Raw genomic sequence first — 18855 nt, 5'->3', positions numbered from 1 at the left:
TGTGTGATCTCCCACCATGTAGTTAATAAAATCAAGGCCCAACTCGATCTGGCCATTGGCCACCTTCCACCCTCCTAAAAGTGGCTTTAAATGTGTTCTGTATATGCACATCGCGTTCCATTAATGCCCGTGACATCGACTGTTTACATATCATCCACGCTACCTCTTAGTTTCACTTATGTGAAACATAATTCAGGTGACCAAATCGATGGACAAACATAACTTTTAATATGAGACAGGCATGACGCGATACCTTGATGACAATATTTTCTATATTGGAGGAATTTATCGAGAATGGGAGGGGGAGGGGAAATGTTGCGAGAAATGCTCAAATAATGAGAGGAGAGAGGGAATGAATGATTGCAACCAAAGGGAAGCATAGCATGTGGAGTGGAGCAAGAGAAGACATTAATGGAGTATGCATGAGAAATTTCCTAGGGCAATGTCCACATGACAGGGACGTCCTTGCACATAATTCAGTCGATAGTCCACACCCTTTACCCCGTATACATGTAGAGAATTGTACCTTATCTCTGAAAACTTTGTGATAAGTTTACGATGCAATGATAAATAAATAAATAAATAAAATTATAAAGAAAATTCCCCATTATCAAACAAGGATTTGTGCAAAGGCCGGGGCCCATCAGCTTGTGGGAGAGTTGCATGATTCCATAACCACCACCACTCCATAATTCGTAGGGACTTGTTTGTTATGTTGGGTGAAATTCTTGTAGTTTTTTTTTTTTTTGCTCATTACGTTCTAGTGTCGACTTATACTAATCACAAAACGCTTTCAACGTGTTTTAAATGTATATTTAAACTATAGATAAAGTCGAACCACTGATAGTATAGCTTATGAATTGCGTCATATCTCGTGTTCATTCAATTCTTTTTCCCATTAATACTAAGGAAATTTTTACTAAAGAGAGGGAAAAAGGGAGATGAGATGAGCACTTTTTATCTCTCTGTTCCGCAATCTCTTCAAAACATGGTTGTTGCTCATCATAGTACTTTTGATATTTTATTGAAATTGTTCTAGAAGAACAAATGCCCCCACTTGCTTTATTATGAGCAATATCAAAGGGAATATTATAACTAATCTTTGAAAATAGAAATATGGATTATTGAGAAAATAAAATTACTAGCCAATTTTTATTTTGTTACAAGAGAGGTCTAAAGTCTAGTACAACAATGAAATAGAAAAGCTACATAAAAGGGGCATAGAAATCCCACCTACGAGGACCGAATCCGATACCTCATGGTTCCGGACGGCGACTTATGCTATTGCACTAAATCTCCTTCCTCAATTACCGGCCAATTTAAAATTAATCAAAAGATATATATATATATATATTATTAAATTCAACTGACTCTATAAGTGATCGTGGCAACGTATGGCTTTGACATTTTATCTACACGCACGTGAACCTAAAGAACCCGCCCTCAAGAACTGACTATGAGCCACGCACTTTGGCTTGCTCTGATACAATATTAAATTCCACCGACCCTATAAGCGATTGGACCAACTTCTAATTCAAAAGCTCGAGCTAATAAATTGTAAAACCCAATATCTTATAAACCAATTTTTTCTATTCAAATTTTTTATATGGGATTAACTCTCAACTATATATATTTATTTCACTTAAATAAAGTATCGAGTTCGAATCTTGTAGATATAGAAAATTTCACGTTGCGAGAACTTTACCTCTTAATGGGTGATCACGCTTGACTGGATTAGTCGGGTTAGACTTCAAAATACGAGGATTCACACAAAAAAAACTATATATATTATATAGTACATATATAAAAGTGCGGAGCTCAGTATTGTGTTTCTCCACATTTAATTTCCCAAAATACCTTTTATACTTTTTAAAGTATGCATCTATACCCTTAAAAAGATAACCGCTTGCACCTTCTCATATAAATCAAGCCCTCCGCACTATTTCCTAGTTCTAACATCACTTATACACCAGGGCCTTCACCAATCTGCGCCTTTTGTTTACAAATCTTCTTATGTTTGAATCAGTGGTAGCTGATTTGTCGCTTGCCATGTCCCTTTGATAGGATCTGAAATAACTTTGGACAACGTCATGGAAGAGCCTACAAGATATGGACCCACAATTTGGGAAATTGGAAACCCTGATCGCTAAACTGGTGGGTTATGTGTGACGAATCCATCCATGAGGCTCGTGAACAAGTTGTCCATCGAATCGAAGCCCTGCAAGCTCCAACACTTAATATGATCCAGCACATCCCGCATCCCACTTCACCCCTAATATGGACTAATCATAATATAATTCTTTTTTTTTTTTCCAATGGTTTCGGGTTTTGGCAATAGGGACTATGGACAAGGTATGCGAAGCTTTACCCATATGACAACTCAGTTCACACCGCTGACTATACTAAGGGTTGATACTTCACTCACGTCACAATGTATACACAGATTCTTTTGATAATTTCCATCAATATTTTTGTGAAGTCTTGCATACAAAACCGAGTTACATTCGTTCTAATGTGATGTTTTGTTTCTATTAGACATGATATCGCAAATTATGCATTTGTGCCAACTACTTTCTGATACGGCCAATAGATTTTAAACTTCCACAAGTATATCCTTGCATAAAGTTAGACTACAAATTGCATGTTTTCATCCCTTGCATATATCTGCTGCAAGTACCATAGACATATATTAGTTATAGTTGTGAATATATTTGGACGTGTTAAAATGGTCCTCTCTTTTAGCTCTATTATATGGCAGTCCATATGTCATAATATTCCAGGGTACTGAACTTTGGAAATTTAACTAATTGAAGCACGTTTCATCTATTTTAAGCGTGATTCAACGATCCCATATGATGAAAAGAAGGCCCCGCATTTCAACAAGGATGGTAGGATGGGAGAATGCAATCGTGAGACATGGAAGTCGCAGACAGTACTGCTTCCACAACTTCGAGATTTTATATTCCATAGTGGAAACAACTACCCTCTCTCTCACTCTGCCCAGCGCCAAAGTTCCCTTCCAAGGCTTGATGTATGACTATTGCGCTTACGGAAGTAACATGCTTACAGAAGCATGTGGTTGCAATTTACAATTAAAAATTGGATCAACTTAGATTCGTATATGTATTATATTATGAAGTTATTTTAAATAAAACTGGTTATATCATGATATATGTAGTTACAGATCTATTTTTCATCTCTCTAATCGTACAAATTGTAATTGTAGAGATTTTCCCACATGAAAAGGTTGAGTCGAAAACTACGAGCCTATAAGTAATTGACGTTTCAGCATGATTGTTTTAAGGGCTTCGCTCCACTCCGTAAGAATCCTAACTTTGTTTTCTTTCCCCTTTGAATAATGTCGTAGCCTGGACTTGAAAACCAATGGAAAGAGAGACCTAACTTGTCGAGGAACAAGGGCATAGTAGTAATGAATTGGATGAGGTGAAATGTAGAAAATTATTTGTAGGAAAAAGAAGCATCTTTATGAAATATTTGAAGTCATTGTTTACGATGTTATGATATGAAATCTTTTTATTAGTTTTCACTCACGCATTCATCTATTAATGATGACTTTCTGGTGATAAATCACTTGTAACTGAAGAAGAAAAGGGAATGTAAATCACTACAGGTTCATACAACAAAACGGCACACGCGCAACGCACGTGTTTTTCCTACTAGTATAGATAAAGGTCGAGAGAGATTTGCCTCTGTTTTCTTAAAAAAAAAAATGCAACTTCTTATTGCGTCGAGCTAAACTTAAAGTAAGTGTTTCAACTACTTACTTTGAACTCGAATATACAGTATTCAGAAGGCGTCTATTATCCCATGCAACTTGTAATTACGTCGACCTAAACCTCGAGTAAGTGTTTCGACTACTTATTTCAATTTGAACTCGAATATGAAGTATAGTATTTAGAAGGTGTCTATTATTCCATGCAACTACCGCATAAATAAGAGAGATCCCTACGATGTCAACAGTACTATATATTGATAAGCAGATTGTGACAGGGACATGCGAGAAAGGGTCTTTGTACCCATGCAATTAGAAATGGAAAGGAATGGCAACGGATTGGGGCAGGGCGGGTGACTGAATACCCCAGGCCTGACCCACCTGGCTTGAGCCTTGCCTTGTGCAGGATGGGTCGGACCTGGCCCGCCCCTTCTGATTTGCAAAATAGAAAATGAAAAAAAAAACAACACATACACACAAATAATAAGAATCGGGTGTAAATGATCCGAGGCAAGCCCAAATCTACAAGGCTCAAGCTCGGCTAGTCGATGTGCTCCTGAACTCAAGCTCAGGCTTGAGCTTGGTCGAGCATGAACATCTGAGCTTGAGCTCGGTTCGTCAAATAAATCGAAGGCTTGTTTAGACTCGCGAGAGTTTCAAGCTGAATATTATTTAACTTTTCGAGCCGAATATTGTTGTTAAAAACAACAACATCATACAAAATATAATCCAACGATACTTATTTCAACAAAATATCGAGTATAATTTTGTTATTTTGCTAAAAATAAAAATTATTATTATGATGTGGATGATGGGACTGGGTTGTAACGACTAATGATATATATAAATATATATTCGTTTAGGCTCGCGAGCCTCTTGATCTGAATATTATTGAGCTCAGCTTGTCTCGTTTGGCCGACAAGCCCGAACTCAATAAGATCGAGTTGAATATGAGCTTTTATTGAACCAAGCCTGAATTGTTCGCAAATCACCTCGTCTCACTTACTCTCTTAATTAGGATTGAACGATCAGTTAGGCTAGGGATGGCACTAATACACCAATAGACACTTCATAAATTAAAATAATACTAAAAAAGTAATTATATATACTAATACAAATTAGAGTGAGTAGGCATTTGGTCCTTGAGATTTAGATGTTATATCAATCCAGTCCCTTACTTTTTTTTATATCAATTGGGTCCTTCAATTTTGAAACTTACAATTTAGTCCTTAATACATCAATTTGGTCCCCAAGTTTTCATGGTTACATCAATTTGGTCCTCGAGATTAGGGATTACATAAAGAGAGTCCCTTGGCACATTAGTGAAATCCCCGGAGACAATGGCAGTTTTCATGGGTGATGGCATTAGGCGGCCGTTAACTGTCGTTGGTACCAAATTGAGGTAACGTAAACCAAAATTGATGTAGCGAGGGTACTTTTCAATTAGGGTTACATCAATATGGTCCTCAATGCCTTATATCTATCTTATCTTTCTTCTTTCCCACTCATTTCACTTCACAGACGCCTTTATCTTCTCCTTTCTCTCTTCTTTGAAACACGACCCCTGTTCTAGTGTTTCTCTCCAACTACATTGCGCGAATCGATCATGAAGAGAAGTGCGGGAGCAATATGGATGATGATCAAGCCGACTCTAAGTTCGTCCGCATACCTAAGCACTGCTCCGTCTCTTTGAAATCCCACGTTGATAGACTCGTGAAAAAGTTTTTTTTTTTTTTGGTTTTCATCATGTACCATCTCTCTATCTCTGTTGTGGTCGTTTTTTGGTTTCGATGATGGCATTTTCAAAAAGCTGAGTTCTTTAGGGTTTATAAAACTAATATGTTGATGCTTGCAGTGTGCATTTGTGGAAGACAGTTGAAGTCCATGATGAAGATGGACAGTTTGTTGGGAGCCCTAGGATGAGTTATGAAGGGCGGTGATGTATTTACTTTTAAGAACATAGATGTCGATACCCTCATAGCTTTGGATTTATGTTGTATTTACCAATAAAAGAAGGTCAAAATTAGGCAGAAGGACTAATCTGATCTAACGTTGGATCTGTTTGATGTAGCATTTTTCATATTTTAACGGCGTTAGAGACACTATTGGACGGAAATAACTTGAAGGAGCAAATTAATGTAGCAGATGACCAAATTAATGTAGCACAAGGACCATATGGATGTAACATTGTAACTTGAGAGACCTTCATCATATGATCGGGACCAAATTTATGTAACCATGAAAACTTGGGGACCAAATTGATGTAACTTTCAAAACTGAGGGACCCAATTGATTTAAAAAAAAGTTAGGGATTGAATTGATGTAACATCCGAATCTCAGGGACCAAATTGCTTAGGGTGTGTTTGTTTTTTAAAAAATTTTCAACTCAACTCCACTTATCTTCAATTCAACAATACAATCATTACTTTTTTTCATTTTTAAATTTTTTTTAATTATTCAATTCAATTTTTAATATTAAATTCTCTCGACTATTCATTATTTTTTCACAATTTAACAACACAATCATTACTTAATCATTACTTTCTCTTAACTATTTATTACTTTTTCATATTTTTTCTCATAATTCAACAATACAATCATTACAAACTAATTAAAATCAAAATTCAACTCAACTCAACTCTGCGCTCTTATTCACTCTACAAATTATTAGGTAAATACATTTTACAAATTTATATTATATAAAAAGATATAGGGAGAGGGCGGAACCGGAGGGGCGGGTGGATCTCACACAAGATTCGAGCTCGACCTGACTCTAGAACAGGATGGGTTCCACCCGGCCCAAACTAGTCCGGCCAAGTACCTGCGAGTCAAGTCGAAATCCATCCCCAGAAATGGAGACCATTCTAAAATGTATGGCAAAGCAACAGCAACACTGCAATACTTCATGAGGTTTTCTTCTACATGTCCAATGCGAAAAATGTCTATGCAATGCTTGCATTGACAGCAACATATTGCTCCTATTATTATAATTGCAATTAGTGACATTAGTCGATCTGAAACCTCTTTGCTTATGATAGTAATGATCACATCTCAACTACTTGAGACATTGGTGAACAACCCACTTTATCAACCAATTTGTCTTATCATAAATGATGGAACTCTTAAAAAAATTGTGCCTTTGTTTTTGTAATTTTTTTAATGGTAAAATGTGTTACTTATGGTTACCCACAGAAATGTCCTCTTAGGACTTGCTTGGGTCATTGTGTGTTGACGTATACTTGCACAAAATACGACGTTTTTGAATTGAATGTGAACGTGAATGAGGGTTTCAATTTCAAAAACCATCGCACGCTCCCCGACAAGCTATGTCGTATACATGTTGTTTATCTAAGAAAATGTCCCCGTAGATTTGAAGAGAGTCGGTATGAGAAAGAGATATAATGCAATGACACATATTCTTATTTAAGAATAAAAAGAAAGGAAAATAGTATCGTGCAACACGATTTTTTGACTTTTTTCATGTTGCAGCATAAATTCAAATAATTTCCTTGCGTAGCACGCAAAAAAAACCGCACGATACGCCATTGGTTTTAGCATAAAATATAACTTCAAGGATCTGAATTTAATTAACTATAAAATTTAAAAAGCAAAAGAAGGAAATGCTTGATCGGAGGGGGTCGGGGCCTCCCGGCCAGCCATCGACCCCCGATTGGGGTTGCTGGCCTCCTCAAGCAAGGTCGGCTACCCCAATCAATGGGTCGGGGGCTCCCCCATCAGCCACTGACCCTCCGATTGGGGTCGCTGACTTGCTCTATGTCGATCGATAACCCCAATCAAGGGGTCAATGTCTGGCCGGGAGGCCTCGACCCCCTCCAATCAAGCCTTCCCTTTTTTATTTTTTATTTTATAGTTTATTTAATTAGATTTAGATCCATGAACTTTAATTCGACAATACCCCCTAAAGTATTCCGTCTAATTTTCGACGGAAATCAGACGATGTGTTGTACGGTGCAAAAAAAAATTTGTGTTGCACAAGGAAATATTTTGAATTTGTGCTGCACCGTGAAAAAAGTCAAAAAATCGTGTTGCACAGTGCTATTTTTTCTAAAAAGAATTCAAGTTTGATTTTTGTCGATTGGATTATCTGTATTCCTTTACATAGATTTTCATTTCATTATATTACATTCTTAGACTTTCTATAAAATCCAAAAAAGGATACGCTTATTAGAATAAACGAGAATAAAAAAAAAGGAAATGAAAGAAAGTTTAATTGGTAAATTCTTATTAATTTGTGGTACATACCACTTGATATTCACGTTACATATAAAACTTTCTCGTGATTCGAGAAGGTGTTGTACGTACAAATTCATTGCCGAAAAAAGTTGAGAACCAGCGTCAAGTGTGCTAAATTCTTATAAAAAGATCAAATTCACGTAGGAATACGATTTAAGTTTTTCAATTTTCGAGCAAAAAAAAAGTTCATCTTTCTCAATGCATGATCAAGTTTTCATATGTTCATACATGCAGTAAGTTCCATATTAAAATGTCATATGCATGTCTTTAAACACATTTATGTCTGATCCAACCTCGACCGGCCGAGTGGACCGAACAGACCTTTGGAGTCCGCAGCCACCCACCGGAGCCGGAGGAAGGGCCCGTGGCTGTGCGAAGGCCATGTGCGTTGCTTTCTTCTTCCTCCTTTCTTAAAATCGACGCATCACTACGCAGCCCATGCGTCATCAACACTTAATAGGAAGACTCAACAGATCACTAACATTTGAAATTACGTATCTTCTTCCGCTCAAGATTTATACGTTCGCCTATATTTTGAAATTCAAACACAAGTTGGCGACCGATATTTACATCATGTTTGGCTTTAGAATTTTTTTTCAATTTTACTCAATTTAATTTAACTTATCTTCAATTCAACGACGCAATTATTACTCTCTTTTTTTCAATTTTTTAACCATTCAATTTAATTTTTCATATTAAATTCTCTCAACTATTCATTACTTTTTATACAATTCAATAATACAATCATTACTTTCTCTCAACTATTCATTACATTCTTATATTTTTTTCATAATTTAATAATACAACTATTACAAATCAATTAAAATCAAAATCTAATTGAATTTTCGTAGCAATCACAACTTTAATTTTCTGGCCCGAATATGAGGACCTACATAATGACATGCCGTACAAATTGAACTAGGGCTCGATCAAATCATACGGGCCTTTTGTTTTTCCTCCTAAAATCTGAAAAGCTGCAGAGAAAAAGGCATTCTGGGAATTGAACATCGCTTTCCCATTAGCAAGAAAAGGAGAGCAATTATATTTCAAAGCAAAAAAAAAATAAAAATAAATAATAATAATACTATAAATGAATAATATTTTTCTATTGAAAAAAAAGAGATAAAAAGTCACGTCATTTTCTTTCACTGCTAGCACCATTCCTAGCCAGCGATGGGGCGTGCCTTTGTTCTTTGTCCTTTGGGTATCATGTTTTTACCGACAGAATCATGGGCTTAGAAACAACAAAGAAGAGAAATTTCGGAAAATGAAAAAGGCAAAATTTGATTCGAAGAGCTTCTTCGGACCCTCTGGTTACAACACAGAACTTATAAAGAGACACAATTCGTGTATGTTATCGATATAAAAATTGAATTCAAAACCTCTTAATTTTAAGTCAAATCGTGTGCCACAATACTTACTCCCCCTTACCTTTTAGGCATCCTATGTTTTCCATTTTCCCGGAAAATGGAATCTCAGGGAAAACACTTCATGGTAGGAATTTGGAGGAAAATTTTTTAGACATCAAATTAGTTGGAAAATACTAAACAATTTTAAATTATATATATATATTAACCAAAGGCTAAAGCTAATTAACCTCAAGGAATTAAAGCAACATTAATTCAACTACAATGATTAGGAAAAGAAAAGAGATTAATTAATAATTAATTAACTTTTTTTTTTCCCTGCCCCTAAGAATATTCCGTCCTGTCTCTAATTCCTAAGATGGTTTTACAGAGGAAAACAAACAGCAGAGAAGGAATCATCAGTCGGCACCGCACCCCTTCTCCATCTCATGCGCAGGAATGGAGGACACCGACACCATTCCCATTCCGTTCCTCATCTCCATCACCTTCTTGTGGGAGTTGGAGTGCAGGTAGCTCACGAAGGTGGGGCTCTTCGCCGGCCGATACTCTGGCAGCAGCCTCCCCGACTTGTACCGCACCCCGCACGCATTGCACAGCGTCTTCGGCCCCAGGGGCCCCGCCCGCCACTGCGGGGTCCGCTGCGAGAGGCAGTGGGTGCACCTCCTCGGCTGAGACATCCCCATTCCCCCCTTCACTCCTTTGCCCTCCTCTTCCTCCTCCTCCTCGTCCTCCCCCGGCTGTTGGGCCGGGGCCGGAGCCGTGTACTTGTTTTTCCTTCTGGGCCTCTCGTTTCCCGCTTCTTCCTCGCCCTCCGTGGCCTCCACGGCCGGCTTCTTTGGGGCGATGAGCTCGCTGTCGGCCAACCAGTAGGCCTGGTCCAGCAGCAGCGGGTCCGAGCTCGGGAAGTGGCTGAGGGTCTGAGGGCAAGAAGACTGGGACCAGGGAGTGGCCGATGGGGCCTTGGACTTCGCGGCGGCTATCCTCTTCCTCTTGCTGCGGGCCTTCCCGGCGACGGGGAAGCTGTGGAGCGCAGTCTGGGGCTTCCGCATGTTGGAGGGCCTCGTCGGGTCCGACGCCGGGCTCGGGGTCGTGGGCCTGGGACTTGCCATGGGCGGAGGGAGGCAGCTTCCTTGGCCGGACAGGCAGTCCTCCACGAAGATTGAGAGCCATTCCGTTCCGACATCCACTTCCTGATGTCAAACCACGAAAAACAGGGGAAAAGGTGAGAGATTGCTGAGACCCAGAGAGCCAAATGTGGAGAAAATGGAGTAAAGTTTTGATCTTTACGCGAAAATGAGGGAAAGAGCAGGGGAAAATGCAAAAGTGAGGGAAAGAACACGAAAAAAATGCAATTTTTTTGCCTCATTTTTCAAAGATTTTCCGGTGAAATGTGAAGCATGTATCTGCACTGACCGTGTTCTGGGAGAAGAGATCGTCAAGTGTGGTTGTGGTTGCAGCTGTCAAGCCACCACACTCCATGGATGCTCTGCAACTTCTTTGCAAGCTGAAACAGAGAGAGAGAGAGAGAGAGGGAGAGATGAAGAAGAAGAAGAAGAAGAGAGGTAGAGGCGACGGTGGAGTGGTGTGATTAATGGGAGTGAGTGAGTTTGGCTGAGGAGAGGGAAGGAGGACGAAGAGGGGCCCTTAATGGCCTCGATTTCTGTCGGCAGATAATGCTAAAATTCGATGCACACCCAAAAAAAAAAAACTATTTTCTTCTTTTCTTTTCCTCCCTTTTTCCTTGGTCATGATCAAATCCAAGAAATTAAATGGAAAAGGGCGCGTACCCTTCTCCCTCATCCATCACGCAAAATACTCACAACTACAATCTTCTCTGATGAATTAAAAATGTAAATAGAAAAATCCATAATCAACTCACAAGTCATCTTTGATTTATTAGTTAAGACAGGTTCTTGGTCAAACTCAGGCTGGTCTTACCCATTGAAGTGATCTAATGGATTTTGAACTTTGAGCGGTTAGTGTTCGAACTCAGACCAGTTAGAGTTTGTTCACTTATAATGCAGTTCGTCAAACTCATGATTTTAAGATTGTATCGTACGTATGCACACCGAATTCCCTCTCCCCGGACTTTGAAATCTTTTCCCCTTTCTTGGTTTTAGCGTCCCTCTCTGCAACGCAGGAACAGAGCAGTGTCCCCGCTCTCTCTCTCTCTCTCTCTCTCTCTCTCTCTCTATCTTACACAGCAAACTAAGAGCAGAGCTTTGAATTGAACATTACCTTGGACCAAAACGGGAAACAGAGCAGCATATATTTATATTTCTTTTATTTAAAATATAAAAAATAAAATAATAATCCTCCTAGAAAGGGCATTTGATGCATTTTTCGCATCGGTTCTTCTTTTTCTAATTTAGTATTTCGATTTTTCAAGAATATTTTGCGATTCAAAGCTCTGATGAATGTACGGTGGTGGTGTGACGAGGGACGAGCAAAGAGCAATGAATGTATGAATGGGTCCGACCTGGGAGAAACAACACACATGCATGATGAAGTATTGGCGGGTCCCACCTCTCTTGATCGCTAGTCGTACTACTCAATATTAGTAAGGACTGATCAAACCGTGGTTTGATTCAAATCAGCTCGGTATTTTTTTCTTCTTAAAAAAATTTCGGGTTCAACCCATGTAATTGAGAAAATTCACGAGAGTTTTATATTTAATGAGCTGATTTGACTCGATCTGTATTAATCGGGGTTCATTGAACTTTTGAATATCAGAGTGTCGGACCAAAAAGAATTTCTCAACTTTTGAGTACTAGAGTATTGATCGGCTCGAATTGTTTTTTTTTTTTGTATCGATATCCAAAAGTCCAGTAGACCATAGTTATTCTAGTTCAAGCTTAGTCGATCTATTAAAAGGTAAAACTCTTTCGCGTGGATTTTCTCTTTGTCTCGAATCTGATATATTATTTAGGTAGAACAAATATTGAACTGTTTGAATTAACTCGCGTTAATAGGTAGCTTAAACTGAATTATTCGCGCTCATTTGAAAGTAATTCTTTTTTAATAAGTAAAAGCAATATATTTTATTATTAATGTTTATTTTCTCTTAATGTTATGGGGGTGAAGATTTTTTTTTTTTGGTAGAGGGGGTTGAAAATTTTGATTTTTTTTATTTTTATTTTTATTTTTATTTCTCTGTGGAAACAAACAGTTCACCCTCTGCCCGTGACGAGTGCGGCCTCATCCACCAAAACAGTTGAACCTTCTTCATCTTTCATTGACTCCTCTCAAGTACCCATTAATTTAGGGAGCGTTTGGTTCGGGATAGCGCACCGATCCGGCTTGACGGTCGCTTCGCTCGGTACTTCCATAGGTAATATTATTACCTTATCCTCATGACAGTGGCAAAGTACCTGTGAAACCTATTGCATAATCCAACGTGCTACTTAAAATAGTCTCAAATCTGTTTTACATGCAATCTGTAATAATGTTACGACTATTGAGAAATCAATCATGCGTCACCCATCAAGTGCCACACAATCGCATATAACTTTCGATCATGCTCGCTCCACAATTTCGGATTGTGGATGGTTTTACACTTATACAGCACGACATGATATAGCTAGGAGCGTCTACCACTGCATGACAATCGAAAACGAGCATTGTGTTTAGAGCAGCAATGGCAGTAGTACGAGCCAAAGCATGAGAGTACGTCATCTTATCTTCCTTGACACAAGTCGAAGCCGATTCCTATCACTTTCGAAGTGGGAACCCGAGAGGAAACGGCACTGGACGAGGCAACTTTAATGCCTATTAAGCTCTCAATGAACTTTTATATTAAGTGACTAGAGAGAGTTAATGCAAAAAAGGGACAGACTCTAATCCATCACAAGTTCAGCCACATCCACTCTCAGAGCAATTGCCAGCACAGTCCGACTGCAAATTCAATTATTGTAAGGACAAAGAAGAAAAAAGTTGCCCCAGAACATAATTTCTACTCTTTTAAATGCTAAGACACAGACATATTTTAAGCAAAAAAAATAAAAAAAATTTAAAAAGGGCATAGGGCTTGAACAAGAAACACAGCAAGGCAAAGCATACAAGGGATTGGGGTCCTATTCTTGAACAGAAAATTTGAAAATTCACCATTTGCACGGGGCAGTGAATATCGTACAAGATTGTAACCTGTGTGGAGTTCCCATGGCCATGGCCATGTCCCATTCTCAGTCAACGGACAGGCAGACACGAGATGCTGTTGGAAGAAACATTGTTATGGACTTTAGTAGCAATTGCATGTGCACGTTCGTGTCGCAGAATAAGAGCAGCAAGGATGCGTCAATTGATGAAGTTACATCCGCCTACTCAGAGAAAGCATACAAGCAAGGGGAAAACAAAATCAGTAATAAAATCGAGCCGTGTTTCTAACAACCCACATGTATCGAGACCTCTAAGAACATTGAAGGAGCAGCTTTTCTTCTACAAAAGATCCTTCATGAAGCATTCATAGTCATAAGCAGGGTAAAACACGATAGAAGTCCAACTATATAAAAAGATAACGACAGATGACATTCATTTCATAAATATGTAAAAAATTATATGCTGTTGATCTTACAGTTAATGTACAAGTTTACAATATACACATCTCGGGGAAGTCTTTGCATTGGTTGTGCAACAGAATTAACTTATCGGAGGCACAGCTAGACCACCGAGAGTGAGATCAGATAATATATACGAGGCATGAGAATATACAGAGACCGACAACTACAGAAACTACGGGTCATGGATCGGATGACCTGGCGAGATACTCGCGCCATTCCTCAGGCAATCCTTGCCTTGTCCGTAGCATCCTTATTGCCGCTGTTGTTAAAGGTATCGCAAGTACATCGTAGTCTTTCGGGGCCTGCAATGAAAGGATTAACAGCAGCTCAATCTTTGGCATGTACTGTCTTGTGGTGCAGTAGGAGAGAGGAAGGAGGGCATCGGGCAGATAAAGCTATTCAAATTTAATTGTTGCTTAATTCCCCCTCACATCGAACTTTATTATAGCAATAACAGTAGACTTCGTAGTTCAAAAAGTAACAACATGCAATGAACGTATTTTTTATGTTACGTTACCTTGGGGACCTTAAGGAGCCTCATATTCGCTTCTTCCACTGTCTTCTGACCTTTTTTCGAGTTGCACCTTGCACAAGCAGCTACCTGCCATATGATAAGGCCAATCAACATTTTTCGAGGAGCACTAGATAGCATGTTGCCCTCTGCCCACCAAACTACCGGAAGCTATCCCTTTTGGCATTAAATTAAACACTCAGAGTTCCTCACTTTTGGTTTCGTAACTAAATGAAATGGCTCCAAATGCAAGTTTTGTTCGTAAATTCCACCAAACCATTAGGCCATATCAGTTCATACTAGCGCCCCCCACCACACTCTTGCTCGTTGCATGACATACTTCTGCTTCATTATATGATCATTATTCTAACCAAAGGGGACACGGGGACTCCTGGTTTAGTAGAATTTGACAGCAAAGACTAGTCATAACCAGATGAGAACTTGTATATACGGCAACATTCAGTGAAAGTTTAAAAGTATGAGGAGGTCAGCTAACCAAATTTTCCCATTTCCATCCTCCACCTCGTGAAATTGGAACAACATGATCAATGGTCAAATTCTCCTTTGCAGAGCAGTACCTACGAATAGATCAGCTACTGTTTTAGCTTGTCAGCTCCCGATATGCAGGAACACTGGCACAAAATACAATCACTCCTTTAACATTCTCCTAGTCTGAGGACCCTACTCTGTCCCCAGTACTTAAGAAGAAGGGAAGAGAGTTGGGGTGGGGTGAAGAGAGGAATCGAAATGGAACAATGCTGAGAAAAATAAATAAAATAAAGTAGGCAATTGCTCTCCTCTGCAGGGAGGACTAACGCATTCTTTGTCCATCTTTAGTCTTCTTACTGAATTGAAAAGACAGAACACATCCATAATAAATGCCCAAAAATTTACTTACTGACAAGTGTAATTATCTCGATGCAAAATGTTTTTACGACTAAGACTATTTTTTACCCTCCTCCTCTTAACCATTTGCAGTAAATGTGGCACCTGGAAACAAGAAAAGCCATAGCAGGATAAGCAAACACAAGAATGGGAGCCAAAAGCAGATACTTAAAAAACGAATATGGAATGAAAAGTAATTCCAATAAAGATGACGAGAGAACGAACAGCATTGATCCAATAGCCGGAGAGACCTAAAAGGAAGGCGAGCTACCATCACACATACCCTTAAAACTGCAGGTATGTAGAATGATCCGTTTGGCGAGTTTACGGTCTGGTCATAATATTCTAGTACATCAGCCTGCATGCATAAGATAAAACGCCGGGATACATCACAAAGATATCCCTTGAATGCATCATAAACAGTCGAATCATCATCACAGGACTGCAGTTGTAAAGGGGAAAGATGAAGTAAAGCGGCGAGAAAATAGCACCCGATTGATCTAAAAAGTTGTACTCATTGGACCAACAGCAAAATTCAATCTTTATTACCAAGCACGTAACTTAAAATAAATGATTAACCCCCCGATACAATATAGTTCCGGATTAAAATAATGCCAGAATAATCGATTTATACCCGAGAGAATAGTATAAATATGGACGATCATGCAACTTTTCCTATCATAATGTCATTATTATAATAATCAAAGCGAGTGACCAGTCAAATAAGCACTTCCCTTCTTCGGAAGTATCAAAAGGAGGAAATTAATTACTAATCTTTAACCTTCTCCATGAACTCCAGACATATTGCGCGCTTCCAGCAGACAACGTTCACCGGCCTGGAGATTAACCAAACAAACAAGGAACTGTCGGATCAATCGATCTCCAGCGGATCAAGCAGAATACTAAGTTGTCGTTCTGAAAACAGTAGAATGGAAGAGTGCAGCAGCTGTGGATGAGCTTGATCAAGCAGAGAAGCTTCGATTGCTAAGACAGCATAATCCATCCAAGAGCTTTAGATTAGCTTCATTGAGCTGAATTTCGTCACTGATACGTTTCACACGAGCTACCCCAACTGACCTGTACGAGAGATCGAGCACGAGACCTCGGAAACACGCCAGATCGTCGTCGTCTCCGAGCTCGTCGTCGTCGTAGTCACTGTCATCCCCGTCCACGTGCACGCGTTCCTCGCTCACGTCCCGCGGTTTACCGCCACTGACATTGCGCGACCTGCTCTTAGAAGAAGGCGAAGAGGAGTTGAGCTTCGCGGACGGGCCGGCGAACCTGTGCTTGCGGCCGTGAAGCCCGACCGATCTTCGGAGCCGGTGCGGGAGCGGATCCTTCGACCCGAGCACGATGGACCGGCCGCCGCCGTTGCAGAGCAGCTTGACGCGTCCTTGAGGTGTGAACTGAGCCATCAGACAGCGAGGTTTGGTCTTCCGTGGAGTGATCGAGGACTGGTTTTTGAGCTTTCTTCAATGGAGCCAAAGCAAGAATGAGGACGACACGGAAGAAACCGTTACCACATGTTCTCGTCAAGTGTTCCTCGTCCCGTTACGAATATCCTCCTCTTCTTCTTCTTCGTCTTCCTCCTCCTCTCGGCCTCTTCCTCCATGACTGAGCTGAAGCTGAGATTCACAGGCCCAAATGCGGCCCAACGGGTCATGGCTGGGGCAGGAATAGAAGTCCATGAAACGACGTCACTTGACCACGTAAAACACAAAAGCTGGGGAGGATTTATTAACATCAGACCTTGGGTTATTCAGCTTCGTCCAAACTATTTCCCACGTCCCATGTGACCTTACAAAGGCCATATAGATCGTGCGATAAATGAAGGGAACTAGTTATATACTAGTTCAGGTACTCTTTCTTCTTTCTATTGTTCCCTCGATCGTAAATACGTCCACTCGAGTTCTTGTTGGCTTTTGTCTTGGTCGGCCTAATTCGGTCCCTCTCTCTTCTCTCAGGTAGTTTTATTCTTCGGTTATCTCTATTCTCCTCTCTCTCTCTCTCTACACAAGTCATGCAAAATGTAATTGAACTACCCGAACGTCCCGATTCACTCGATAAATCTATTGATGATTTAGCATTTGAATTGACGTGCTTAGAGCTAAATCGGAATCGCATTGCCAAGAGTAGTTGAACATTCGAATTGCCTCGTCGGGATTCAACTTAGCAAGAGTAGTGGAATTCTTACTGCTCGAATACAAGAATCACTCCCAACAGCAAGTAGCATCCAAACACCACATGAAGGAAATTAATTAAAAGTTGATCAACTCAAACAACCGAGCCGCCGTTGACCCTGACGACCTGCCCGTTGACCCATTCCCCGGCATCAGTGGCCAGAAACCCCACCACGGGGGCCACGTCATCGGGCTGCCCAAGCCGTCTCATCGGGCACGCGTCGACGATCCTCTGGACCATCTCGTCCGTCTTGCCTGCAAAGAACAGTTCCGAGGCCACGGGACCCGGCGCCACGCAGTTCGCCGTGATCCCCGTCCCCTTCAACTCCTTGGCCAGTATCTTCACCATCGTCTCCACCGCCGCTTTGGACGCCGCATAGGCTGAGTATCCCGGGTAGAGCGCACCCACGAGGGAGCTCGAGATCATAATGATCCTGCCGCCGCCGCCGCGCTTGAGGCGGCCCGCGGCCTCCCTGCAGCAGAGGAACGCGCCGCGGGCGTTCACGCTGAACGTCCTGTCCCAGTCCTCGAGCGTCGTGTCGGCGAGAGCCGGGTACTTCGAGTCCAGCACCCCGGCGCAGTTGACGAGGATGTGGAGCTCGCCCGGGCCGAATTCCTGCTCGGCCAGATCGAATAGGTGCTTGACCTGGTCCGGGTCCGAGATATCGGCCCTCACCGAGATAACCTGGGGAGGGGACGTGCTATCTGCGGAGGGGTTGAGCTCGGCCACTACTTGGTCCGCCTGAGCCGAGTTGGAGGAGTAATTGATTACAACCTTCGCCCCGAGTGAGTGGAGATGGACAGCGATGGCTCGTCCGATGCCGCGTGAGGCGCCCGTGACGATGGCCACGCGGCCATGGAGCGGGAGGGAGGAGGCCAGGGTTCCCATTTTTGTTGGGTGATGAATTTTGTAGATATGGTGGTTGAATTTGGATGGTTGATTTCGCTGCAATTAATAGCTTTGGTTCGAAGATTATAATACTAATAAGTTGACTAGCCTTAGCTCAGCAGGTACGTAGTAGGAAGGGAATGAGCCTCGGGCCAAAGGAAAAGAAACCCCATGGATAATGGGAAATTAAATACCAAATGTACATACACTATCTTATGCTATTATTTAATTGAAAATTTTATCTATGATTGTTTAATTTAACTTTGTTGAATCATGCTTGACGTCATACTGAAATTCAAATTATTTATGTTCGTTGCAAGATAGTTATTCTATTAGATTAACCTTTAGGTCACGGCCCAAATTTTTGTTTAACTTTAAAAATATAATTAAATATCTAATTTATATATAATTATAGAAGAGTCCTAGGATGGGTTGAACTCTTGGCCCTCCCTGGCTAATATTGCTTAAAAAAAAACAAAA

General features: G+C 40.5%; 3 protein-coding genes across 3 annotated transcripts; all 3 read right to left on the bottom strand.

Moving 5' to 3' along the window:
* Positions 1-9516: 9516 nt before the first annotated feature.
* On the bottom strand, positions 9517-10996 carry LOC116202350 (GATA transcription factor 4-like). Its single transcript, XM_031533874.1, has 2 exons — positions 10768-10996; positions 9517-10544 (listed from the first exon to the last, which is right to left on the bottom strand). Exons 1-2 carry the CDS (start codon positions 10831-10833, stop codon positions 9753-9755), a joined length of 858 nt encoding a protein of 285 aa, XP_031389734.1. The 5' UTR covers positions 10834-10996; the 3' UTR covers positions 9517-9752.
* Positions 10997-13857: 2861 nt separating this feature from the next.
* LOC116204652 lies at positions 13858-16818 on the bottom strand. Its single transcript, XM_031536834.1, has 7 exons — positions 16384-16818; positions 16088-16142; positions 15590-15664; positions 15320-15411; positions 14918-14999; positions 14428-14511; positions 13858-14212 (listed from the first exon to the last, which is right to left on the bottom strand). The coding sequence occupies exons 1-7, from the start codon at positions 16719-16721 to the stop codon at positions 14090-14092; spliced, it is 849 nt and encodes a 282-aa protein (XP_031392694.1). The 5' UTR covers positions 16722-16818; the 3' UTR covers positions 13858-14089.
* On the bottom strand, positions 13894-18460 carry LOC116204653 (NADPH-dependent aldehyde reductase-like protein, chloroplastic). Its single transcript, XM_031536835.1, has 4 exons — positions 15590-18460; positions 14918-15411; positions 14428-14511; positions 13894-14212 (listed from the first exon to the last, which is right to left on the bottom strand). Exon 1 carries the CDS (start codon positions 18373-18375, stop codon positions 17581-17583), a length of 795 nt encoding a protein of 264 aa, XP_031392695.1. The 5' UTR covers positions 18376-18460; the 3' UTR covers positions 13894-14212; positions 14428-14511; positions 14918-15411; positions 15590-17580.
* Positions 18461-18855: the final 395 nt, after the last annotated feature.

This window comes from Punica granatum, chromosome 4 (assembly GCF_007655135.1).
Source record: "Punica granatum isolate Tunisia-2019 chromosome 4, ASM765513v2, whole genome shotgun sequence".
Lineage (NCBI taxonomy): Eukaryota > Viridiplantae > Streptophyta > Magnoliopsida > Myrtales > Lythraceae > Punica > Punica granatum.
The sequence above is the reverse complement of the archived record's forward strand: the minus strand, read 5'-3'. Positions and strand labels throughout refer to the sequence as shown.

What these genes read in the sequence shown, in the direction of transcription:
- LOC116202350 (XM_031533874.1), bottom strand. Translation starts at nt 10,833, where the DNA reads ATGGAGTGTGGTGGCTTGACAGCTGCAACCACAACCACACTTGACGAT. An exon ending in ATCTCTTCTCCCAGAACACG is followed by an intron (nt 10,545 to 10,767) that starts GTCAGTGCAGAT and finishes GTTTGACATCAG; the next exon opens with GAAGTGGATGTCGGAACGGA.
- LOC116204652 (XM_031536834.1), bottom strand. Translation starts at nt 16,721, where the DNA reads ATGGCTCAGTTCACACCTCAAGGACGCGTCAAGCTGCTCTGCAACGGC. An exon ending in CGAGATAATTACACTTGTCA is followed by an intron (nt 15,000 to 15,319) that starts GTAAGTAAATTT and finishes ATCTATTCGTAG; the next exon opens with GTACTGCTCTGCAAAGGAGA. An exon ending in GGCTCCTTAAGGTCCCCAAG is followed by an intron (nt 14,213 to 14,427) that starts GTAACGTAACAT and finishes CTTTCATTGCAG; the next exon opens with GCCCCGAAAGACTACGATGT.
- LOC116204653 (XM_031536835.1), bottom strand. Translation starts at nt 18,375, where the DNA reads ATGGGAACCCTGGCCTCCTCCCTCCCGCTCCATGGCCGCGTGGCCATC.